This window comes from Laccaria bicolor, genomic scaffold (genome assembly GCF_000143565.1).
Source record: "Laccaria bicolor S238N-H82 LACBIscaffold_59 genomic scaffold, whole genome shotgun sequence".
NCBI classification, from domain to species: Eukaryota; Fungi; Basidiomycota; class Agaricomycetes; order Agaricales; family Hydnangiaceae; genus Laccaria; species Laccaria bicolor.
In genome coordinates this window covers 244546-267926 of record NW_001889930.1, presented here as the reverse complement: position 1 = coordinate 267926, position 23381 = coordinate 244546, and the positions used below count along the sequence as shown (strand labels likewise).

General features: G+C 47.7%; 5 protein-coding genes and 1 pseudogene across 6 annotated transcripts; 2 read left to right on the top strand and 4 right to left on the bottom strand.

Moving 5' to 3' along the window:
• Window positions 1–222: 222 nt before the first annotated feature.
• Window positions 223–4445, top strand: LACBIDRAFT_295778 (uncharacterized protein; the record flags this gene model as incomplete). The annotated part of the gene is made up of 6 exons (XM_001888868.1): window positions 223–502; window positions 549–2998; window positions 3061–3309; window positions 3365–4231; window positions 4315–4384; window positions 4420–4445. The coding sequence occupies 6 exons, from the start codon at window positions 223–225 to the stop codon at window positions 4443–4445; spliced, it is 3942 nt and encodes a 1313-aa protein (XP_001888903.1).
• Window positions 4446–4688: 243 nt separating this feature from the next.
• On the bottom strand, window positions 4689–8326 carry LACBIDRAFT_313383 (glycoside hydrolase family 55 protein; the record flags this gene model as incomplete). Its single annotated transcript, XM_001888828.1, has 23 exons — window positions 4689–4937; window positions 4995–5020; window positions 5080–5215; window positions 5271–5347; window positions 5401–5403; window positions 5454–5574; window positions 5627–5745; window positions 5800–5810; window positions 5865–5949; window positions 6010–6238; window positions 6287–6718; window positions 6769–6836; window positions 6889–6953; window positions 7010–7040; window positions 7095–7129; window positions 7185–7206; window positions 7259–7368; window positions 7427–7465; window positions 7521–7581; window positions 7641–7756; window positions 7813–7845; window positions 7901–7954; window positions 8007–8326. 23 exons carry the CDS (start codon window positions 8324–8326, stop codon window positions 4689–4691), a joined length of 2442 nt encoding a protein of 813 aa, XP_001888863.1.
• Window positions 8327–9038: 712 nt separating this feature from the next.
• LACBIDRAFT_313382 (uncharacterized protein) lies at window positions 9039–9633 on the bottom strand (the record flags this gene model as incomplete). The annotated part of the gene is made up of 1 exon (XM_001888827.1): window positions 9039–9633. Exon 1 carries the CDS (start codon window positions 9282–9284, stop codon window positions 9039–9041), a length of 246 nt encoding a protein of 81 aa, XP_001888862.1. The 5' UTR covers window positions 9285–9633.
• A 1385-nt stretch (window positions 9634–11018) lies between these two features.
• LACBIDRAFT_255302 (uncharacterized protein) lies at window positions 11019–12972 on the bottom strand (the record flags this gene model as incomplete). The annotated part of the gene is made up of 10 exons (XM_001888826.1): window positions 11019–11190; window positions 11245–11497; window positions 11558–11744; window positions 11809–11925; window positions 11990–12116; window positions 12165–12261; window positions 12320–12403; window positions 12456–12627; window positions 12682–12810; window positions 12871–12972. Coding segments are annotated over 10 exons (1440 nt in total), but the record flags the coding sequence as incomplete, so codon positions are not given.
• Window positions 12973–13676: 704 nt separating this feature from the next.
• LACBIDRAFT_255335 lies at window positions 13677–14905 on the bottom strand (annotated as a pseudogene; the record flags this gene model as incomplete). The annotated part of the gene is made up of 6 exons: window positions 13677–14074; window positions 14130–14162; window positions 14266–14414; window positions 14471–14504; window positions 14556–14798; window positions 14872–14905. Coding segments are annotated over 6 exons (891 nt in total).
• A 2706-nt stretch (window positions 14906–17611) lies between these two features.
• LACBIDRAFT_313377 (uncharacterized protein) lies at window positions 17612–18792 on the top strand (the record flags this gene model as incomplete). The annotated part of the gene is made up of 2 exons (XM_001888867.1): window positions 17612–17771; window positions 17822–18792. The coding sequence occupies 2 exons, from the start codon at window positions 17612–17614 to the stop codon at window positions 18790–18792; spliced, it is 1131 nt and encodes a 376-aa protein (XP_001888902.1).
• Between the last annotated feature and the right edge of the window lie 4589 nt (window positions 18793–23381).

Here is a 23381-nt window from a genome sequence, read left to right as displayed (position 1 = left end):
CTCCTTTACTGAGTCATTTGTCGGGCGGCGGGGGCGGGAATACTTACCTAAAACAACCTTAGACATCTCTCAGACTCCGTCGGGCCGCCTCGCTTTGTATCAGTACATGTACAAACAACCACATTTGGCGCCATGATTAGATGACATTGTTTACGTAACATAGTTCACACTCACCATCGTCTACCATCGTTGTCTCCTGACCACACCGTTCCTCGGAAAACTATGGGCCGATCAGACTCCGAGTCCTCAATTGTCGAGGTATCCTCTGAAGAAACGCAGTTCGTGCCGCAGGAAGGGGACGACGAGGTGCTATGGACCGTCCTCCACATCACCGCGGAGAGGAAGGGAATGTACAAGGTCAAGTGGGACGGCGTTGACCCAAAAACGGGCAAACCGTGGCCTCAATCTTGGGTCGCGAAACATGATGTTACCGATGACCTGAGGCACGCCTGGAAGCTTAAACAAGCGAAGAAGAAAAAAGGGGAAGAAGAGAGGATGAAATGTGAGTTGTTTTTGATCTCTGTGTATCTAGACTGACGGATATACAGTGAAGAAACGAGAATCAACCGCATCTAAGAGGTCTCGCGCCTCCAAGGCACCCAGTACTTCGTCGACTACAACAACTCTCAAGCAAAGAGGTCAATCCGCCACTACTACACGTACACCGATACCCGGAGACTCTGACGACGACGGCATGCCACCACCTCCACCTCCCACAACAGCTAAACGCAAACACTCCTCCACCTCCACCTCCAGCTCAGCGAAGAAATTCAAGGAAGATCCCGACGCAGAGTCAACCCGCCCTGCGAAAAAGCGAAAACTCGACCCGGAAGTTAATTCCAAGCCTGCAAACTCGTCAGGGAGCAAGGGGAAAGAACCAGTCAACGGAGAAGCCGCCCGTACAACCCGTAAACTTTCTGTGCCAACACGGGGCGGCAAGAGAAGCGTTTCTCGCGCCCAGGCGCACGAGGACAGTTCTGATGAAGAAATGAGGCTCCCTACTCCCGTTGCTAGACCAACCGTCAAGAACAAGGGAAAGGGCAAGGCGCGCCCGGATCCAGACACCGATAATGAAGTGATCAGCATCAAGAGCTCTTCATCCGCAGCCTCCGAACATATACAGGAGATGTTGGACGCGATTCCCCCTGAATCCGATGTCGACGATGATGTTGATGTTGGAGATTCTAAGAAGGAGGGCGCGGCCGGTAAGAAGCCGCACATACAGAAGCGAACGGCGGGATCGATCAAAACTATGACGAAAATCGAAGTGTTGGTCTACGATAAGCGGGGAAATTTCATCCATGGGAAGCAAAAACAGACCACAGAGGTCGACGTTGTTGAAACGACGTCTACCAAGCCAAGACCTCGCAGTCACACTCCGATATTGACGCCTAGGACGCTACAACGTTTGGAGGAACATGATCGGGAGGTACCGGTCCAGGAAGAGCCACGGGAACAATTGATTATCACATCTAAACTGAAGACACCACCGGCGGCTGAGGAAGAGCCAGCGAAGGCCAAGGTGCCTTTGTTCTTTGCTGTTACGCCGGAGCCCGATTACCACTATGAAGAGCCGGAACATGGTGCGCCGTCTGTCCTTGATCAAGACGAGCACGAGGGCGGGAGGTTGGAGGACGGGGATTTACAGGACGACGAATCGATCGTTGGGGAGTTGACATATCCTGATCAAATGCAAGTCGATCACCCAGAACCAGTCCATCCCGAGGAAGAAATTATACCAGCCAAGCCATCTACAACGACCTCGAAACCGAACGGTATCCGCCGCGGACATACACCTGAAGACCTTCCAGGACGCGTGGCAGACATTATCCTCCGTGCACGAACCAACATCCTCAGGATCAGGAAAGAACCGACTCTACCTGAAATCGTACCTGAAACAGAGACGGATTCATCTAATCGGAATACCGAGTCTCAGGACTCCCAGCCCCATCAAGAAAAAGCGGCATTGCCATCTATCGTCGTACCCCTCACAGCTACACGTTCAGAGCGTCTAATCTCAAAGATGATGCCTCGCTCGCCGCACTCACGGGGTGGCTCGCGCGTATCGGTGATTGATGAAGAACGGTTCGGTACCCCCTTCGAAACACCATACGAGAATGATGATGATGCCTGTAATCAAGACATTACGGTTCTCTCTCTAGTCAGCAGGGAAGCCACACCAGATAGGTCTGTGGGCATCCACAACACCAAGAAACCTCTCCGGCCTCTACCAGTGATATCACCTTCGGCATTCGCTCCCCACCTCCCTTCGTCGTCGTTAATCGAATCGACTGCTGATCCTGTGGAGGAGGAAGACGAGCTTATGAGTTCCATTGAGCAGTTTGAGTCGCCGGATAAGGCGTCGTCGTACGTTGCACAACGTGGACGCGAGTTGGCCAAGGCGGCGGGGCGGGTAAGGGGGTCGGAGGATGAGAAGGAGAAGGAGAGGAGGAAGAGGATTACGCTTGATGAGATAAAAGCGAAAGCGGGGGTTGCGCGTGGGAAGGAGGAGAAGGAGAAGGAAGTTTCGGTTGTTTCTTCTCGTGTTTCTGGTTCTGGTTCTCCCTCTCCCTCTCGGTCTCACACCAGTGCGAAGAACAACGAACATGCCGATGACGATCCTATCCAGGTTGATGACGTACAAGAAACACAGGACGAGGAGAAGACTCAGCCTTCAGCGGACGATTCTGGACCGCGCAAGCACGTGTCTGTTGTTTGTGAAGAGGAAGAAGAGTCGACTCAGGATCTGTTGCAAGAGCGTTGGGTGTATGAGCAGCAGCAACGTGGAGTGGGAGAAGTGGACGTGGATGTGGATGTGGATTTACATGCTGGGTGGGGTGTACCTGTGGATGATGGGCATGATGAGCAGCCAAGTGGAGATGAGCAAGATGAGCAAGATGAACCATCTCGTGAGGAGGAGGATTTCGTCGTGCATGAGGAGGATCTTCTCCTGCATGATCAGGACGCTGAGGGTGAATTGGAGGATAATATACCTGACGTACGTCTTGGTTTCTCTTAATCCCGTCATGAGTCGACTGACTTTTTTCTCCACTTTCCTAGTTTTCTATGGAACAACCTAGCTCATCCCCACCCATACCGTCTAATGAAAACGAACCTCCTACTTTCCCGAGGGAACCTAGCATTCCTCCACTTCCGGCCAAGTCACGCTCGAGGTCGCAATCCAAGTCCTCTAGGGGTTCTGCTAACAAACAACGTCAAGCGCAAGAGACGGCTCAGGAGCCCGAAATTCCAGCGACTAACTCAACCCGTCATGAAACACCTCCAGTTGCCAAAGCTCCGGAAATAGAGGTACGTCGACGTACATACTTAGTGCTCAACATCTCACTGACGGTTTGTTATTCAGACTGACGATGAGCGACCTCACCTTGAAATGGCGATGTCGCTCTTGAACAAGAAGTCGGGCGAGATTTACCAGATGGAACAGCTCATAGTCGCTGAGCAAGAGAAAAACGCGGCCATTCTTGCGGAAATGGCTTCCCTCCGAGAGCAGCTGAAGCAAGCGAACGCTCAACCTTCTGAACGACATGTGACAGACGCCGATGCGATAGTTGCTTTGGAGAGGAAGAAGTGGGAAGAGGAACGGGCAGCTATGAATGCGTCACTGCAACGCGGTATAGAACTCAAGGAGTCAGCAGAGAAAGACCGTGATTTTTTCCGTGCGGAACACTCCAAAGCATCGAGCTTTGTGTTGTCAGTTCGGAGTGAAAACATGGAGCTGGAAAAGCGGGTTCAGATAGCGGAGGGACAAGCCAAGGTTGGCGTTGCTCAGGTCAAAGCCGTCTTTGCGACCCATATCGAAGCTGCTAAGCGGGACGCCAGGGAATGGCGGATGCAGGCTACCTTCATGAGGGAGAAGATCGACCGCACCAACGACGAGATACGTCGTCGTGCTGCTGAGGAACCCGAGCTTAGGGCGAGGTGCGAGGACCTCGATGAAGAGCTCGAGTCTATGCAGGAACAAATCACAAATATGGAGGAAGAGATCAAGCGGAAGAACGAGCAGATTATGCATCTGGAAGTCGAGCGGGAGAACTGGAAGCAGGAGGCTGCAAAGTTGAGCGACGACTTGAATGAGGCGAATGCGAAGCTGGATTACCTTGGGAAGAAGGGGCTGAGTGAGGCGGAGGTGAATGCTAATGGCCACGAGTTTGTTTATCGTTGTGAATGGCGGGAAGATGGTCCTTGTGAAGCTGTGTTTTTGAAAAAAGGGGTGCGTCTTCCATCTTCTCTCTCTTCTGGCCCCCCTTTGCTGATTTGAATCGCAGGACCTTAGAAACCATATGTTTTCGGCAGGACATCTTAACCTTGACTGATATCTGTCTCCATCTTGGTTTTAGAGTAGAAAAATCTTTTTATCTCTGTAGTATGTGTATTGACTTCACATTACGGTCTTTGCAGTTCAGCGTTCGATCATGGGTGACTGATATCTTACACGGATGAAGTCTTCAACAAGTCCTTGTCGATTAGTGGTTAAATCATCTCGTTGTGGTTGCTGCTACTCCGAGAAGCCGGAAGTTCGAATCCTCCCTGGGACACTTTTTGCTTTCTTGCTCTAGGGTCAAGCAACAAGCAATGACACCAAGGATTGTATATCACGGGATTGACCAACGAAGCAACGGTATCAAGGAGTGTATATTTAGGTATAAGGATACATAGGGTATAACGATTTAATAATAAACCTTTTGCGACCTGACATGTGCAGAAGCCGGACTGAACCTATTTCCACTCCATGAGGTAACGGTTGACGAGAAGCCGTTGGTATTGTTCGCCTGGTTGACGATCCCAACCTGATCAACGCTCACTTGGTACGTCGTCGCCACAGTTGCCAAACCGTAGACGTTGATTGTGGACGCCGAGTCGATGTTGAGAATCTGGGATTGACAGGTAGCCGATGCGATGCATGCTTGATTGTAGTCCTATTGTGGGGTGGAGGTAAGTGAGCGTAGAAGGGACTTCATAATGACGAAACCGACCTGGAAGAAGCTGTAGAGTCCAGCGCCTACGGGATTGTTGGTTTTAGTACATGGCGCATGAGTCAAGTGCCTTAGTGAACCCTACCGAACAAAAGAATGTCTCGACTGTTACACACGTTGAGGGCCCAGGCAGCAGGATTGGTGGGGCTAAAGGTTGGGTCCTTGAACAGAGGGTTCACGCTGAACGGCGCGGGAGGCGCAGGGGTGGGTTGGTAGTAGGGCTGCATCGCGATACGTGTCACATCGACGCGGATATCCAGGATGTAAGATGCTCACAGTTTCGGTTTGAAGAAAGCCTATGTAATGGGCATTGGCGTTCACGACGTTGTACTGGTAGAGAGTGTGATGCTCCGCTTGAGAGTTCGTATGAGTTAACACACTCAAACGCAGAATCTGAAAGACATACAAGCTTGACGGAACATTAGCTTCAAAAATCTTCGGCTTAAATCACAAACTTACCAGTGCCAATCATCCACACAGGTCCCAAAGACTCGGAAAGAATGCCTCGACCGGAGTAGATATTCAATTGCGAGAGGCCGTTACTGTCAAGGTCGTGATCAGCCACCCAGACCCAAGTTCCCTGCATTAAGCAAACACTGAGCATCAACAAAAATGGATAGTAAGCCACACACCTCAAGATACGCCGTTGATAAAGGAGTGAGATGGAGACTCAAGAAATCAGAGAAACAGTTGTTAATACCACCAGCACCGCTGCTGGGGCATTGTGCTACCTCGAGGTTTGTGCCGACAGCTTAGTAGAGTCGTTTTGAGGGTAATCTCGCAATAGAGTAGGCACGTCACTTACCACCACCGACCCTAACACAAACGGGATTGTAAACAATGTTGGCCGTTTCAAAGAAGTCTCAATACCTGATATGAGAATCCCACATTCCAGCACCGGCCTGAGCGTTATCTGGTTCCCTCACATTCCACTCGACAACAATAGCACCTGGGTCTTGATGGGGAGATAAAACATGAGCAGGTATAAGATAAAGCACGTTTCAACAGAACCTACTTGATCCACTTGTGGTGAAGAGAATGTCGGTAATCTCTAGGATGCCTTGAGAGCCTACCTCTCCGACTCTGAACATCGGTTGGGGCTGATATTGATTTTGGAAGGCTGAGCCCTTCCCCATGAGGGTAGTCCAGGCTTCGCCTACAATGCGAGTACCCGCGGGTATCGTAATGGTTGAGGTCACGACATAGACACCAGCATCGAAGAAGATAATTTTGCAGCCAGAAAACTGCGCCAATCGATTAGAGAAGAACGGAAGAGATCATTGAGTTCGTACTTTGGCGAAAATGGCTTTGATAGCTTGAGTATCATCAGTAACGCCATCACCTTTAGCCCCATTATCCTTGACGCTCACGAACTGGCTGACGGCATAATCTGCATACTGGGGATGTGTACGACCAACAATGTGACCACGACTGTCGAGAAGTTGGGGGGCTTTCTTCGGAGCTGGTATGTTTCCCTGGGTAAACACGCCAGCGGGGTTCGTCCCCTTGTAAACGTTTCCTTGGGCCCATGATTCGATCGTGATAGACCCCCCCGGAAGAACAACGGCACCCCCAACGACACCAACGGCAACCGAAACGTTTTGCAGCTTCACATTGTTAAGTACCAGCGAGGCTGCTGCAAGTGTGCCGTTACTGGGGTTTGAGGTACGCAGGAAGATGGGCGTGTTCGTAACGACGGCGTCTATGATGGCTAGTGAGGCAGTCTGTTCGGAAGGAGTCAGTGAAACTCTAAACGAATGCAAAACTGCCGTACTTGGCTATCCGTCACTACGTCAAATCCAACTTGGCAGTTGTTGAACGTTATATCCTGATAAGTCCAAGCTGCGAATGCCAGTCAATCCTAGGAGGTCGAGAAACGAGTGAGTTCCCTTACCCCAATTCCATGATTGAAAGACGCAAGTTTTTGCGTTATTGACGGTTATGTTTCGGACTGTGAACCTATATGGGAAGTCCAAGGTCAGCTAATGTGCCATTAGACATATTGAAAAGCATACTGTTGATTTCCAACAAAAATGCCGTATTTCCCTGGCGTCGAAAAAGTCAACTGTGCGGAGGGGTCATTGTCTAAAAACAACTTACCTCCATTGAAGACAAGGTCACCCATAAAACCACCGCTATCAGAAAGACCTTTAGCGTAGGTTCCTTTGTTCGAGTCTAAATCAAAAGTACCTTCCATTCTCCATAAACATCCCTGTATTATTACGTTCACTGCGAGTTCAAATACTGATATGCAAGGCACTAACCTTGATGGTCAGTATCAGGATCGGTCGACATCTCAACGACGATATTCATCAGCGAAGTCGCTTGAGAAACTTGCCAATGGAACCCAGTTGCTGATTGAGTAACAGGAACTCTTCAAGTAAGTTACAGTAAGAAGACTGATCTGTATGAACGTAATGATTGTAGCGCACCTTCGAAGATCAATGACAAAGTTTCTGACGGAACGGAAACTGTGGCCTAGTTAGGTGATATGATAGAAGAGAAGACAGCAATAGCTTGACTTGCAAGTTATTTTGGTTGATGTAGTACTGGGCACCGTTGCCACCGGGAATGTATGGATCAGCATCTACGTGACCGACAAGTACGATCAGTCCAGAAAGTGTTTTAGTTGAGTGTGGTGCGTACCAATGACAGCAATTCCAGTGAAGTTGGCCGCGGCGAGTAAGGTTGGGAGATTTTTAGCGTCGCCGATTAATTGAGTGTAGTAATAAGCTATGATTGGGCTGGATACGAGGTATGTTCTGAAGAAGAAGAGAAGTTGTTCCACGTAACGGGCGAGAAGATGCACTATACGAACCCTTTGGGAAAATAGACAATAGCAGGCGAAATGCTGTAGAGGTAGGGTAAGCCGGAAAATGAACCTTGCCAGGACTAGATGCACGAACGTCGATGAAGGACAACTACCTCCGCCGCAGCGTCCGCTACCCGTAATCGCAGCACTAAGGGAAGACTTGTCAGTGGAAGATGAAGGCCCGACTTCAAGGAACTTACTTGATAGCTAGAGTATCGTCCGCCACCCCATCTCCAACAGCTCCAAAGTCCTGTTCGAACAGGCTCGCGTCGGTCACCCATGACAACGAAAGATTGCTCCATACCTTGACGTTCCGAAAGACCTCGTAACTAGCTGCATTAGGATGGAAAGGAGCGGTCCCTTGGTGTTTGATATCCTCCAGCCAAAACGCGTCATTGGCACCAGCAGTCCCTGCACCCAAAGGATACCTGCACGATGACCCAAGTGCTGAGGCGACAGCAGCCAAGCTGAGCACAACCCCCACTACCAGAACATTGAAAAAAGAGTGTGGTGAACGCATGGTGGTGGTGCGTGCATGAAAAGACCTCGAACCCGCTTTATAACCCTACATCGAAGTTCCTTGTCAGCCACCATCATGAACCGAATAAGATATTTGCATTTTGCACATATGGGGAAAGTCAGCAACACTTCTCGAACGTGGAAAGCGTTCTTCGTGTTGATAAGTACGTCGACCGTGGTGGAGGATAAGGGGTACGACATAGGGCACCAGCATGGTGGGCACGAAGTGCGAGGTTGGAACTTGGGAGGAAGCGGAGAAAGCCGACGAAAGCCGACTGTCCATCATTATCAAACTCAAATCAAACTTCAACTCAACGAAGTGCACCTCAATTACTTGGTTATCTACAAACTATGCGTAGCTAGAAAGGAACTGAACACGACGCAATATGTTTCTTCCTCCAAGTCGAACGGAGGTGTGCATCATGTGATGAAAAAACCGTGACAGTGCCAGAGACGGAACTTCTTTGGAGATCCAGGGAAGCCACGAAAGTGTGAATAAATATGAAGGAATCGCGTAAGTGGGTCCCAGTAGTAACTTATCGTCTTATTCCTTGAGGCCGACAGAAAGAGACCTGGATAACCATGCTAGTCGAGTGGCTTTGGACTCTGGAGCTTGCCCTACGTTTCTTGCCACTTAGGCCAACAGTATGACAAAAGACATTTCTTCGACCTCACGCGACCGTTTATTTGTAAGAATGGCTCTATGAGAAACATTAGAAGTTGAGATGTTGTTTGACTCTACATCGCTGATTATCAGAATACCATTTGCAAATGCATGCAGGGCATCTATGATAAAGAGCGGTGGCGCAGTTTTTTGTAAACACCAGTAAGTAACCACGAGAAGTAGACGTTGGGAGAATGCCAGTCGAATAAGGGACGATGAGTCTTCCTGGCAAGAGAGCGAAGTAAATTGACATGATAAGCATGGGGACACAATACCCTCGGAGTACTTGGGCCATGACAGGTTCTATCTTTCCTGGATGCTTAAGGTGAGAAGCGTATGTAACTTGAAGAGCGTAGATTGGATGGGAAGCGCCAAAGTCGACTAACTGCAGCTGCAGATATCGCCATCTTGACAGCTGCTAGCACCAAGGCAGTTGATGTAGGAGTTATCTGCACTTGATTCCACTGATCGCGGGGCCACCTGTTCAGAGTTTATCAACATGGCGCGGGCTATCTTCACACCTTGTCGTCGTTTCTGGAGTCATATATCAAGCATGCTAACTTCGAGCCAATCGGCAGAATTTAAAGACGAATATAGCCTTCAAGCTTCACCGGCCATCTCGGGCAGTCCGATCCAGCTCGTTCAGATAACTAGCCGCGCAGTTAGAGCGATGGTTCTGGCGTATGAATTATAGTCCAAAGGATATGGAATGAATCAGATAGTGCGCACCGCGTTCTTCCACGGACGGGCCAGAGGAACTCTGACTTCATCCAAATTTAGTGGAATAAGACCTGGACCTAGTGCCAGCAAAGAAAAAGTCAGGACGTATGTAGTCCTACTAACACGAAAAGCTCGCAAATCGGCTGGTGTGCAGGTTGAGAATGGTTGCGGTGTTGCACTGGAGGTTGGGAGTTCGACCTGCTCACTTACAGCTCTTGTTGATCGCCCCGCATTGGTAGCGACAGGCGTACGATGAGCGAGGCGACGAGAAGGAGTTGATTTGAACTTGGAGGTTGCTTGGACTCGTCGTGACCAACTTGAAAACGTGTCGGGGAAACCCGAAACGAGCTGACGCCATCAATTCATGATCAACCTGACAATCATGCAACTTGCACCTCACTGGACAGCAGCAACCATCTGCGTCCTCAGGCAGCATGAAAACATTGAAGTCTGGCTGTCTCGAAGAAAAAAAAGTGAGCCTACCCGTTATCATGGGCGCTTCTGAGGTCGAACTGCATTCAGCTTCGGAGGACTTGTTGAAGGCTGCGATTCCGGCCGTCAGTCGACCCCCAGTGGAACTCGCACCTACATATTTTGGGTGGATAACATTGGAGATTGGAAATGCGTGTAGAATCTCCGACACTGCACCTGACGTCTCCGTTTTGGCTTTTTGATCTAGCTAACAAGGTTCTTGACAGCGGCTATGATAACGAAACAAGAACCAGGTTTTTGAAACCATGTGGAGGAATTGGTTTGTGACCGCATCTTTGAGAGCTGCGGCCCTGTATACCTGCGGAAGTACTACCAGATCAACAAACCCTGATTCAAGTTCGTTTTTCACGCTTGTTGATAAAGATTCAATGAACCACCCCATGCGGTAGGTAGTCAATAGCGCAGACTCCCCGGACGCCCAGATCCTTACACCGAACGGGTTCTCCCTTACCAACCATGGACCATTCCACTACAATGCTGCCCCCAGACAGACGTTTCTCATAACAAACAATATCATCGGAATTTCCTTATCACAACCCTTGAGAACACGCTGTTTCTGGTAGAGATCGACACAACTCCATCTGTCCGTCGTTCGGCATGCGATTGCTGATTGGAACAAGAGAGGATCTTCTGAGCACACCGACGTGATCGAGTCTCGAGACCAGATAACATCTCGAACCTGACAATTGGCCCCCTCTCGCCACATGGGATCTCTGAGTATCTGACACGCTATTTATCTAAACTCAAACACTCATTTTTCGCGAGAATCCAGTCACATCCAACGCACGATAGAGCTCAGATACAGTAGGCAGGTCTATCACCCATCCCTTTTGCGAAAGAGAACTTTTCCCTGCCTCGCGGGAAGCTCGACAGGACCAAACCAGTCATCTAAGGGGCGAACTCCTTCATTCTCCATCTTAATGTCGTAGTGGGTGATAAGGTGAGCCATCATGCATTTGAGTAACGACGTCCCGAAGAACCGGCCCGGACTGATATGATGTTTCTTTTGTTATGGCCTCGTCCGAAAGAGCATCAATGCTTACCAGATATGTTTTCCACCGCCGAAAGCAAGGAAGCTTGAACTTGCACTGGTCACTTTATGTTTTGATCCCTGTTCCAAGGTCTTGGCTCGTACACGCAGTTTTTCGAATCGAAACCCGTCAAATTTGTGTGCTTCCGGATACTTTTCCTCATCAAGATGCGTGGCTGTCGAGCACGCAGTTACAAGCGTGCCTGGTGGAACGACCACGCCGTTCGGAAAAGTATAGCGAATGAGGGATTTTCGCGGTAAGGCCACTATCAACGCAGTGGTAGCATTAGCTGATCGTTTGGAGAAGATTTAGTCGAGTCACCTACATGCGCCAATACCATGCATCCTCAAAGTCTCCTTCAGGAAACTATCTAGTTTCCAACACTGATCGAGATTCTTCTCCGTCCAGTTCTCGATGTGCTCTGGATGACTGAGGTGCATCAATAATTCTTCTCGTAGGTCGTCCGCGTAAAAGGGCTCAGCAGCGAGATGATAAACTGCATGAGTAAACGTCTAACCGTCAAAATGAGTTCTTCATTGGTGTACAAGTTCCTAGGAATAGGATCATAGAACTTACCGTGAAGGCTGAGTGGTGCGCCATAAAATTGGCGATCAACACTCTCAACGCGATTGAGCTCGTCTCCCGTTCGAGGGCAGAAGGGGCGCTGTCCATCAACCAGCTGATCAAGTCATCCTGTGCAAAATATATGGTACTGCTCATCAGAAAGTGGAGGCGAATGAGATAAGGTAAATTGTACCGGACGCCCTTCATAATCCGACCCAAGCTCAGCTATTTTGAGCTTTCGCTCTTCGATCTCGGGGCCTAAGTATTCCAAAACTCTGGTTTGTCTTCCAGACACTTTGTTATATAAGTTGCCAATAAATCTAAAGCGCAGATTCAATGATGCCCCGAAAATGGGAGACTGAACGTACGGCTGCAAAAATCGCGGAAAGGCATTTATCACTGTCGCTTCTGTAGTGACGCCCGCAGAGAACTGGATATTCAGCTGAAGATAGCTTTTATTGCGACCTAGAATTTGATTTGTGTTGAAGTTCGCGTGAAAAGTGTAATAATAATCCATTCGTACACACCGGGTTGCCCACCAATACGCGGTGAAGCACTCGACATACAAGTGCAGAGAATTCATCATACGCATCGATGGATATCCATCCTGATGAAAAAGTAATTTGTAGTCGGTGTGAATAAAAATCTCACTGACTAACCGCCATCTACTTCCTGGCCATTCGCTATCATATCCGGAAAAGCATGTATCGATTCGTCAACAATATTCGGCAGGATGGTTGCAAGGTTCTTTGTGAGCGTCGTCCTGATGATGGAGTCGTGATAGGGATTTTCCCTAAATTGGCGGCCCAGGGTATGATCAAGCTGAAGAAGCTACGAAAAAAAAAAACTAAATCGCCAACACAAAAAACATTGAAGACAATTCACATCAAGCATGGCATCCCACATGGATAACACACTTTCTGGAGCGGTGCGGAGATTATCGAGGAGTTGGTCCCCAGTAACGACGACAAGCCATCGGTCCACCAGGGGTATCTTGAAGACGCCATTTTTGTGCTATGTGTCCCTCGTACATGAGGCCAGAATTCAATGTATCGAACCGTTTAGAATGACGACCTTTTGGTATCCTTCCTGGAGAATGACATTCGCCTTTCTAATGAATTGAAAAGCGCTCCAGTAAGATGCAAGAAAACCTTCACATCCGACAGCTGGGACGTTGAGCTGAACTCATAGCACGGGTAAGGATATCAAGGACGGAGCCAAGGGACGGACTCACGGATCGACGGCAACGGGAGACATAAAAAAAGGAGTTAAGGTAAATGACGAAAGCCAGTATCAAGAACACCTCAAGAACACTCATGGTGTCCGTGATTATCAGTGGAGCGTCTCCTGGTTGGAAATATCAGCCGTAGGGAAGGAGATCGCACCGGGCATAATGAACGGATGCCTCTATCTTATTCAAAACGTTAGCTCTCCATTTGCCGACCATGGTGGTGAACACCTGCGCGGCATGCAACGCCATCGTTCCAGAATGAGTTTCGGCGGCCCTAATCGACTAGGCCGGCCAAGACAGATGCCCTTAATAGATGCGGAAATTATGTGATGGCACTGGGAACGAACCGAGTAGAACAGTTGTAAAGTAAGAAGTAGCGCCGGTATCTCGACTAGGACTCGAAGTTTCCCAGTGGAAGCTTCATCGCGTGGCAAGGTGTGCCCGAGTATGGTGCTTAATGTGCATCAAGGGGTGTCGAGGAAAGTGAAGGCTACAATAGGGACTGACGTTTGAGAGATCTACGTATCTTGATAGAAGGGCCAAATGGAGGTGCGAAGGCTTGCTGATTCGGAAGGGAATTTGCCTGCAAGATGAAAGTTGTGGGCAAAGCTTGGAGCGACAGGCGAGGTAGCACTCACATGCAGGTAACTTAGTGATTAACCGAAAGGTTATCAAAGTTGACGCCCCTCGCAACATCGACCCATTCATCGAGGACTTTCAGCACCTTGGAACACTTAGTCCTCACATCGTTCTCCGCATCTTCACCGAGAACGAGATATCCAGGCCACGGTCTCCCCTTGGCTACTCCTTCCCCCCTCACCACGTCCACCACGACTTGCATAGCTTTGTTTGGATCCCCTTTTTCGGTCCCTGCCACAGATGCAAACCGAGCTTTACTGGCTGCCCTCATGTCGTCGTACGCTGGTATAGGATTGGATGTAAAAAATGGTTGTCCATAGATACCTTCCGTCATAAAAGCGCCAGGCTCGACCAATAAAACCCGAATATTGAATGGTGCCAGTTCGAGCGTTAAAGTTTCAGTAAGAGCTTTTGCGATTGGAAGTGAGCATTAGTGAGAAGGGCTCAAATTAATCTGCCATACCGTGTACAGCCGCCTTTGATGCCGCATAAGGTCCTGAAGTAAGATGAGCATGTCTGAAACTTTCAACATCCATACGTCGACTTGCCAATGCCCTAGAGCATAAAATAAGCCGCGCCTTGATCAAAATTCAGCTCACAAACAATAATTTCGGTCTTCCAAGCAGATCTACTTCCAATAATCACTAGACATGCCGATGGGCTCGCACGAAGGTGTGGAAGAGTGGCTGAAGTCACGTCCATCATGCCGAAGAAGTTTGTATCAAACTGGCGACGAAGCAGGGAGGACCTGTAGACTGGTTTTCGATCGCGTTGTTCGTAACAAAATTGCATTCTCGAACGTACCCCGCTTCTTCTACGATGCCAGGCAAGCCGTTCCCTGAAAAAAAAATCAATATCTGATAGTGGATTGATGTGCGCTTGCACCAACCTGCGTTGTTGACCACAACGTCGATGCGACCCCAGATGGCAGCTGCTTTGTTTACCTTGTCCGTGATTGCTTTTACGCCCTCTGTGACATCTAGTTGTACGGTTCGCAAGTTTTCCCGGACATCGGGTTTACAGCTGGAAACAAGGTTTTCAAGTTTATCCAAAGATCGAGCAGTGGCGATTACGCGATCGCCACACGCAAGGGCAAGGATCACAAGGCGAAATCCAAATCCTGAAGTAGAACCTGTCGTGGAGAGAATGAAGATCAGATGATGAAGTTTGACTAACATGAAAGCTTCCGCGATTAAGATACTTACCTGTAATTAACCACACTCTGGAGGCTTCAAACATAGTTGCTATCCCTATGCGCTGCGGTAATGTGATAACAGTGGCGGCGCTGTCACGGTAGGACGAAAAAAACAATGGAGAGAGTTCAAGCGCTCGATGACGACCTTGATCAATCTCGGGCCGAGTCGTGCCGAAGGACTTACCCAGGCAACTGGCCAGTGTATGTTATTCTAATTTCACGTACGCCAGGATGTCAACCCAGATTATAACCTGGTCAATGCCGTCATGATTCCGTTTACATCTACATCCGTCAGCGCCACTGTTCACTGCAAGATGAGGGTTTCTGAAATGTTGCGTTGCAATTGCATCCCAACTTGAAGTCTTGTAACGTCGGAACAACCCCAAGCTCATTCCTTGTCTGCTCTGTAAAAGGATAGTCAGTTAAAAATGCGGAGCTCCGACGTAAGGCAAGCCGTACTTGGAAATTTTACCCCGATGCGTGGCTTCTCTAAGAGGTTTTTGAGCCAACTTTGAGCCTCCGTAACGTGCGTTATCTTTGAAAGTAAATCGATGAACTCAAGGGGGCCGGCGGGTATTAATATCAACACTTGACTAGAGAAAAAGACAGAAGAATTGATCTGGAACACCTGGAATGATCTCTCAAATTTTCATATAGAGGAAAACAATCGAAAGGCTTCTTCCCTAAAGTCTAAGGTAAATAAAAATTATCATTCACCGCCCTTATTTGTACCTTAGGTAAACTAACAAATGAGTAGTACTCAGTTCAACTTTCATGGGTGGAGAAATGCTCATTTACAGCGGATCTGGGGGGTTGGAGTCGTGCAGTTCCCACATTCCAAGTTGAACATTTCCAACGAATGTCCATTTCAATAGTTTTAATTTCAGAAGGAGGCCCAGACTGAGGTTGTTAATTTATAGTTGCTACTTAATGGTGTGACATTGCGTTTGAGTCCTTGCCTGGTTGTCAAGTGGTTCTGTATCCTCAGACTAATTTTTTTTTTTACCCATTTGTAAATTGTAACATGATGAAATCTGCATGAAATGATGAATTTCAAAAGAGGTTCAAAATCATAATGTGCACAATTGACCCACTGTGATGCCTTCATCTCATTTTTTTTTCCTGGACTAATTCTGGGGGTCGTTGTCACGGTTTTGTGCCAAGGAATGATCATGAGCTTGAGGCTCGCGAGCTCGAGCACCTGCTCGTTACGTAACCTGGATAACTTTTCCACGCACCAACCACGCACCTCCACGAACTTCAACTTGCACTTGACTTGGACCTCAAACCTACCATTAAGTACGATGTCTCGTCACAAGGAAATCGCTTCCACTACGGCGTCTGCCCAAGATTCACACTTTGAAACCCTATATGACCCCAGAAACGAGTCATTTCTGCACTCTTGCATGGGACGGTTTGCCATGACGAGGGAAGAAGTCATCGAGAAGGCCACTCAAAAGTATGGCGCTCTCGAATTTGCTGTGAAATCAAAAGAAAATACAGAAGCGAGGGTGAAGGCAGCTATGGAGAGGGCTCATTCACATGGCCTTGGAAGTTCTCAACTTCAAATCGGTGCGAGTCGTGGTCTGCAATATAGAGTCTCATATTTATCGAAGGCTGATTTTTTTTAACCATGCAGAAGCCCGAGCCAGGGAAAGACGTCACTGTAGTGCAACTAGGATTTAGGATCTCAATTAGGATTTGGCATGGGGACTTGGCATGTATCCAGTCCTTCGCCTTTGACTTCGTGAATGGTCGAGGTCAACACATCCGCATACAAAAGGACTGCCAACTGAATTGGCCCTGCGCGCACAAGTTCCGTTTATCAGTCAGAGAGGGCTGAAGCGACATTATCAGCGCCCCCACATTCATTTCCGCATTCACCATCCATTGTCGTCCAAAACAACCACGATGATCCTGATTGGCAGACTTACATCGTCCAGGAAGGCATCGTCCTTCGTATCAGACAACGCAACTATGAGGATCGCATCCTCATTATACCCACACGAACCCTGAACGGCACCACTTCTGCTGTGCTCCAGCCTTGGCGAGGGTAATCCGATTCTTGAATTAGGCGTCATTCAGAATCTCGCGGTTTTCGGTGTGCCCTGGCGGTTTTGTGTCTGAAGTTGCTCTTGTCCTATCCCCTTGGGTGCGTTTACTCTCGTGATGGCGCATTTTGCTTTCGCAACGGAGGTCCTCATACCAAAGAGGTTCCTACGTGTCCGGAGTGACGAAAGTGTGTGGCTCAGGATGGGATCTGGGCGGAAGGTTCATTCCACTGAATTTGGGTTACCGGTTACCAGGACCTTACCCTCATATCCGCATGACCGACGCTGAGTCAAGCTCGCACCTGGAATCTCAGGCCATGTCCACTAGATATGGTATCGACCGCGGGAGAGGGTTGGCAAAATGTGACCTTTTGGCATGTGCCACGAGACTGTGGGAATCGGTCCGTCATCCGATAGCTCAGGATAGCTCCGCCTCTTATTGTTTTCTCCACAATTAGACTCCATTTCCTCCTTGATGAGGTACGCTCTGATGGACACACAATAAGAAGGTCGAGCAGCGTAGATGAAGCTGTCATAGAACTCCTTCGAGGTTGATCACGACCTCAGTGCTTTTGTTCTAGCGCACTATGTATAAGTACATACCCTGAGAAGCAGTAGCAATCTCACACCCAGGACGCACGTCCTTCACTCTCTCCTCTATACTTCGTGTCGAGGCTTCAGCATTATCTTCGTCGTCCGATGTCACTCTCTAGCCTGACGAAAGTGGTCTTCCCACCCCCTCCGCCAACGACGAATTCTTTGACGGCCCCACAGCGTGCCCAGCTTCTTCGTAGGACGAGAAAGCTGGAAAAGATATTGGGAACAGCCCCTCATCTTGTGGATACCTCTGTTATCAATGGTGCGTAGAAATGGCAACGCTTCCTTGTTTTAAGTTAAGACCCACCTCAGATCCTCTTTACATTTCTCTGCCGTCCAAGAAGAGGTCATCGATTGACTCAATGGCGTCTGGCTCCTCTTCAAGTAGCGCCAGTTCAACCCTGCGCTCGTCATCCATTGGGCGTCGCGCGTCGACGTCATCGACTACTATGCCCGCATCATTGAAATCTGACTCATTACGATCACGGCGCTCAAGTTCACCACCGACACCGAATAACAAACCCCCATTCCTCCGTCTGGCCATTTCACCCCCCGCGCTTGACACCATACCTGCGTCTCCGGCTGCTCTTGATGCATCCCCATGCACCTTCTACGATCTTCAAGACACGCACACAATCAGCCCTGTCGAAGTCTCACCACGAGATTCCCCTGTCCTTCCATCATTTTCTATTCCGTCACCGAGCACCACTCGCAGGCGGAAGATGGACCGTGTTCGCCGCAAGCTCGGCGAAGGTGTTCCCATCGGCCTTGTTTTCCCGCCGGAAGAAACACTCCCATCCACTCCTTCGCAGGACTCCATCCCGAAATTTCCCACTCCTCCGCCAACTCCGCGTCCACGAAAATCTTCCGCGATCGAAGCCAGCCGTGACTCCATCGCGGAATCATCTTCTGTTCATCGAGCCGGACGGCGCTCTGCAAAGCGGTCGTCCACTACACCTCCGAGCTCCAAATCCGCTCCCTGGTCACCTTCCGATTCATATTCGACAGAAAAGCTTAGTGCCATCATTGAAAGCCCAGATGAGCATGGAGCTAGTTGTTCGGAGGAGTTTGGTCGTCGTTCGATGAGCTCTGGTGAACGAAACCTTCCACAAAAGTGGTTCGGGCATACGGATGAAGTGAAAGTGAAGATTTGGAGTACAAGGAAAGGATATTGTGGATGGCAAGAGGGCCCTCCCGTCCCAGTCAAAGACGAAAGCAGTCGAGATTCCAAGAGGCGGTCTCTGAGTTACAGGAAGCCTCCTCCGTCTATGATTGAGCACTGAGTACTGAATGAGCGTCATGAAGATGAAATGTCTTTGTTTTCTTATTCCATTATTCAACGCTTTCTTCACCAGCAAACTAATTGTACAGTAACGAAAACTTTCCTAGATGATTCCGGAAGTCGTCCTCCTACATAGGCTTTACATAATATTACATTTGCTTTTTCGACGCTTTGCACAACAGTACACTCGATATACCTTGGTTCCGACAACATAACTTCCAACCTGTTCTCATTTCCCCTTCAAACAAGGGCCCTTTTCGCTGCCATAGCTGTTTTCTCCCTTCATCCAGATGTGTTAGGCAAAAATGACCGAGACAGGGGTCGAACCTGCAATCTCCTGATGCCGCGTTATCGTAGTCAGACGCGATGCCATTTCGCCACACGGCCGTATCAGCTTCACCAATGCTACGTAGCTTACTGTTAATTCCTCTATCGACCCTGCTGCTGCTCTACCCTCGAGCAGGTCATCTCAGGTCCAATATAAACCCAATCTCAGCAGTACGCAGCAGATGTGGTCGTGTGGCGAAATGAGACTACGCTGTCTTGGTCAATGAGAAACAGTCTTCATTTTTGACTCGGAGCGACCGCACAGCGTTCAGGCCCAGCGTCGTCGTCTATGGCGGTTTGGTGGCAGGAAATCCCGTTAAATAAGGTTCGACACGAAGAAGCACTGACGTCGCAAGTTGTGTCCGTACAATCTTTTTAAAAAAACAGTGCAGTGGAACGACAAAACTGGGGAATGCCAATACACTGGCACTGTCTTTTCCCGATAATTGAAGCGACGCAGCCAGTAAGTAGTAGCGTCCTATTCAGCCAACCTTTGATCTTCAGTATGTTTCTGGCCTCTACTATGTTACAATGTAGTACCGTGCATAATATTTTGAGAAGGCATCTGTGGAGACTTTGACTGGGGTACCGTTTTTGTCCATAGCCATTTGTCTGGGGATAATGTGGTACGAAGAGAGTGGGTTTGGGCCAGTAATATGCGTGGAGCTGGAAAGTCTGATGGACTCAATCAATACTCATTGTTTGACATTGGTCCCTACACCAGACTTCAATGTTACTCATTGCACTACGTTGAATTTATTTTCAGCTCCATTGCGTACCAATGGAAATTATCGAGACTCAGTGAGTCACAATGGGTGCTGTTGTAGGACATTGACCAAAATCTGGTGTCCAATAGACTACAATGGACCCCGATGGACCTCAATGAATTACACTGACATTCAGTGAATGTCGTTGGAAACTTATCGAAATCCATTGGAGTCCATTGTGGTCCATCAGTAGCAAATTGGTACTGGGCATTATGGCAGTCTACTGGTGTTTGTAGCTACTATTACATAATAGCAGGTGGCTATGTGCTTATGTGATAGCAGGTGGCTATGCATATGCTTATGTGATAGCAATAATCTCCAGCCTGCTTCTGTAATACTTGCCCTCTCTGCAGTCTTCCACTACATTTTTACATCATATAAAATCGACATTATACTGAGATTATTACATGAGTATGAGCTACCAAATTTTTATGCATTTTACTGTTCAAAAAATTGTTAAATCAGCAACATCAGTTGAAATTGACATTTTTGAATTCTGAACTTGCTACTGTGCCATTTTTATCAATTCAACAGTCACAGGTCATAGGCCATTTACAACTACCAAAATGGCATGTGGGGTTATGGCAATTTTTGGTCAACTGCCAAAACAACTAAAAAAATTGTAAAGAAATCCCATAAAAATAACCCTGAAAAATCCAACAGACATTTCTCATGTTTTAGACGAAATTAACTCCTGAGTACAAGAAATTTGAAGTCTTGAAATAAAAGAGTAATACCTCATTGCTTTGATAAACATAATTTTAAATTGTGGCTTGTTAATCTTCTGAAATTTCAACTGAAGCTTTGGATAGATTATGTCTTTCTGTGTAAGATATTTTCAAGCATTTGCATAAGTCTTACACTTGACTGTATCACCCAGAAAAATTTACCCTATCTACTGGAAAGAATATTGTACAGCTGGTGTGTCCCTTGTTTAGATGGTTGTATGATTATCTGGGATGGAGATTCTGATGACTTTTAGTTGTTTACAAAGCTTATGCATGAGAGAAAAACCAAGATCCAGAGCAAAGCTGCAATTATATGGAATGGTAATCATGCAAAGGGAAATGGGATGAGATTTTTCATTTTATAGCATCGCATGTCATAGTTTCACACATGAAAACTACTGTAAGTTATCATCAAACTTTCAGAAACAAAATCACAATGCCAGGTTGTAGATGTACAAAGAAAGAATCCTGTTTGGTCAAAACTAATTCAACATCAAAGTGGAAGTGCTTCACATCACCCCACCAAAAAAAAAGGGTTAATTACTCCAACATACATCCTTGAAAGTGCTCCAGAGCTGCCCAGATGTAGGTGGAAATGGAAGGATGGGCTAGTAGTTTACAGCTCATGTATAGAAGATAAGATAAGATAAGAAATATTCTCTTTTCTTTCGCTTTTTTCCTCTTTTTATTTTATTTTATTTTATTTATGTAATAGCAGCTACAAACACCAGTACCCTGCCGGCATTATTGACAGATGATTCGCAATTTGCCGGCTTTGGGAAGTTGTTGTTCAACATTGGCAAACAAACTCCGAAGAGCATATTCCACTCCATTCGTCCATGGTTATCCAAATGCATCGGACAGCTATGTTAACATACGGACTAAAAACCTCCTAAAACGCGTCCACACCCTTACTTGTGGTCCTCTTCCAACTCCAACAACCTCACAAGTGCCGCTGCAGCATGCGTGCTCTCAACATTGTCTAAGTACCTCTGACACAGCAGGCCAAACCCCCCTCTTCTGCATCCACGACGAAGCCCAATGCTCCACTCCACCTCCTTCCGCTCCAACTACTCCGCCACACAAGGCCCTGGCCTGCGTGACATCATGTGCGCATGGCCAGGCGGTAGGGCAAGGCATGTTGATGGGCATAGCTGGCATGGGCATATCCAAAGATGGTCGTGGACCAGGCAATGGCATCTGCCATCTTGAAGGACTCAAGGTGTTGGTGGTGAAGTATATCCTGAGGAGTGTTTTAGATATGCCTGCAGAGGGGAGGTTGATGGGGAGGGTTTCATATTGGCTGCGTGATAGGTGAGTTTGTTGTACCTGTTGAAGAATAGCATTAGTAATAAGTGGGGGGCAGACCGCGGGATTCACTACAGAACTTCTTGTTTATTGGGTTCAGAGATCTCGCAATATGAACTCAACTTTTCAGCTAAGGACTTTTTTTTTCTTCCTGGTTTTTTGAATAATGCGCTGACAATTCAGACAGTGACATGCTAACGAATTCACCAACTAACAACTCGCCACCTAATGCGCTCTGTTCGGACTGTTCCCCATCATGCCCAGGAACGACCCTCCGCAAAAACGTGTGCGCATGGGAAGGCCATCGAGATGCGCGATGATGTGGGGAATCAAGACTTTCACGGTACCAGTGGGGTCAATTTTGAGCACATGAGCAACCGCCTCCAAGTCCGATTTCTTGCGACGGTTGTTGATGGGTCCCATTAGTGCAGACATAGCGGGGTGTTCAGTTGGGGTGATGAGGGGTACGAAAGCATTGATCAGGGGATGGAACGACTATTTCACCTGGAGATAAGATTTGAAATTCATCGGACCATATTGGATGGTATCAGGGGTAAGCATGGGCCAAGTATATTCAGCGAAAGCCATTGGAATCCATTGGAGGATGTTGGACACGACAGTGAGAGTGTTGAATTTCAATGAAACACAACAACAAGCACAATGGAAATCGCCGTATCTAATTCTAATCTCTGTTGTCATGTGACATATCTTGGTGTTCATCAACCTCTATCAATGTCCACCAATGTGCGTCGATATACACTAACTGGGAAAAAAGAATGTCTGGTCATTTTTTGGACAAAGTTGGTGCTGTAACACAAGAACCAAACATTTTCAGAACTAAGCTATGGTGTATGAGACATAGCTAAGGAGGTGTAGATTGTACATACCAAGTCTGGGGATGAATGAATGAAAACTCAGGATAAGGCAGAGCATTCACTGTGACAACTTCCAAAAATGGGATTTGACAAAATGGGAAATTCTGAATGACTGCAACCTACTGGAAGCAATTCACAATTTGAAGCAGAAATATTTTAAACACTCAATCTCCCTGCTATTGTCGTAAGCCCCATAAAGTCTCTGAGATATAAAATTCTATAGTCTCCCCAAAAAAGTGAATTTGAATTGATTCCCTCCTTGGACATTTGCAGTTGCAAATATTGCCCAGGATTGATAGGAGAAGGTATCTATTGTCATAGTATTGTACATATACATAACTATTACTGTTCCATGATCTGATTTGACCACATTGCCAGGAATAAAGCATTTAATGGCTAATAAAACTTCAAGAAACTGTGAAAATTAAGAGACATATAGTCAATATGGTTCCCAGAAACCCTGCTTCCAAGGGGTTACAGTTAATATGGGTGTTTTTAAATGTCCATGCCAAGTGCTTCTACCTATCTCTTGAGTTTTGGGCACAGATGCTTCTCANATGGCCCACAAAGCTCACTGAAGCATGA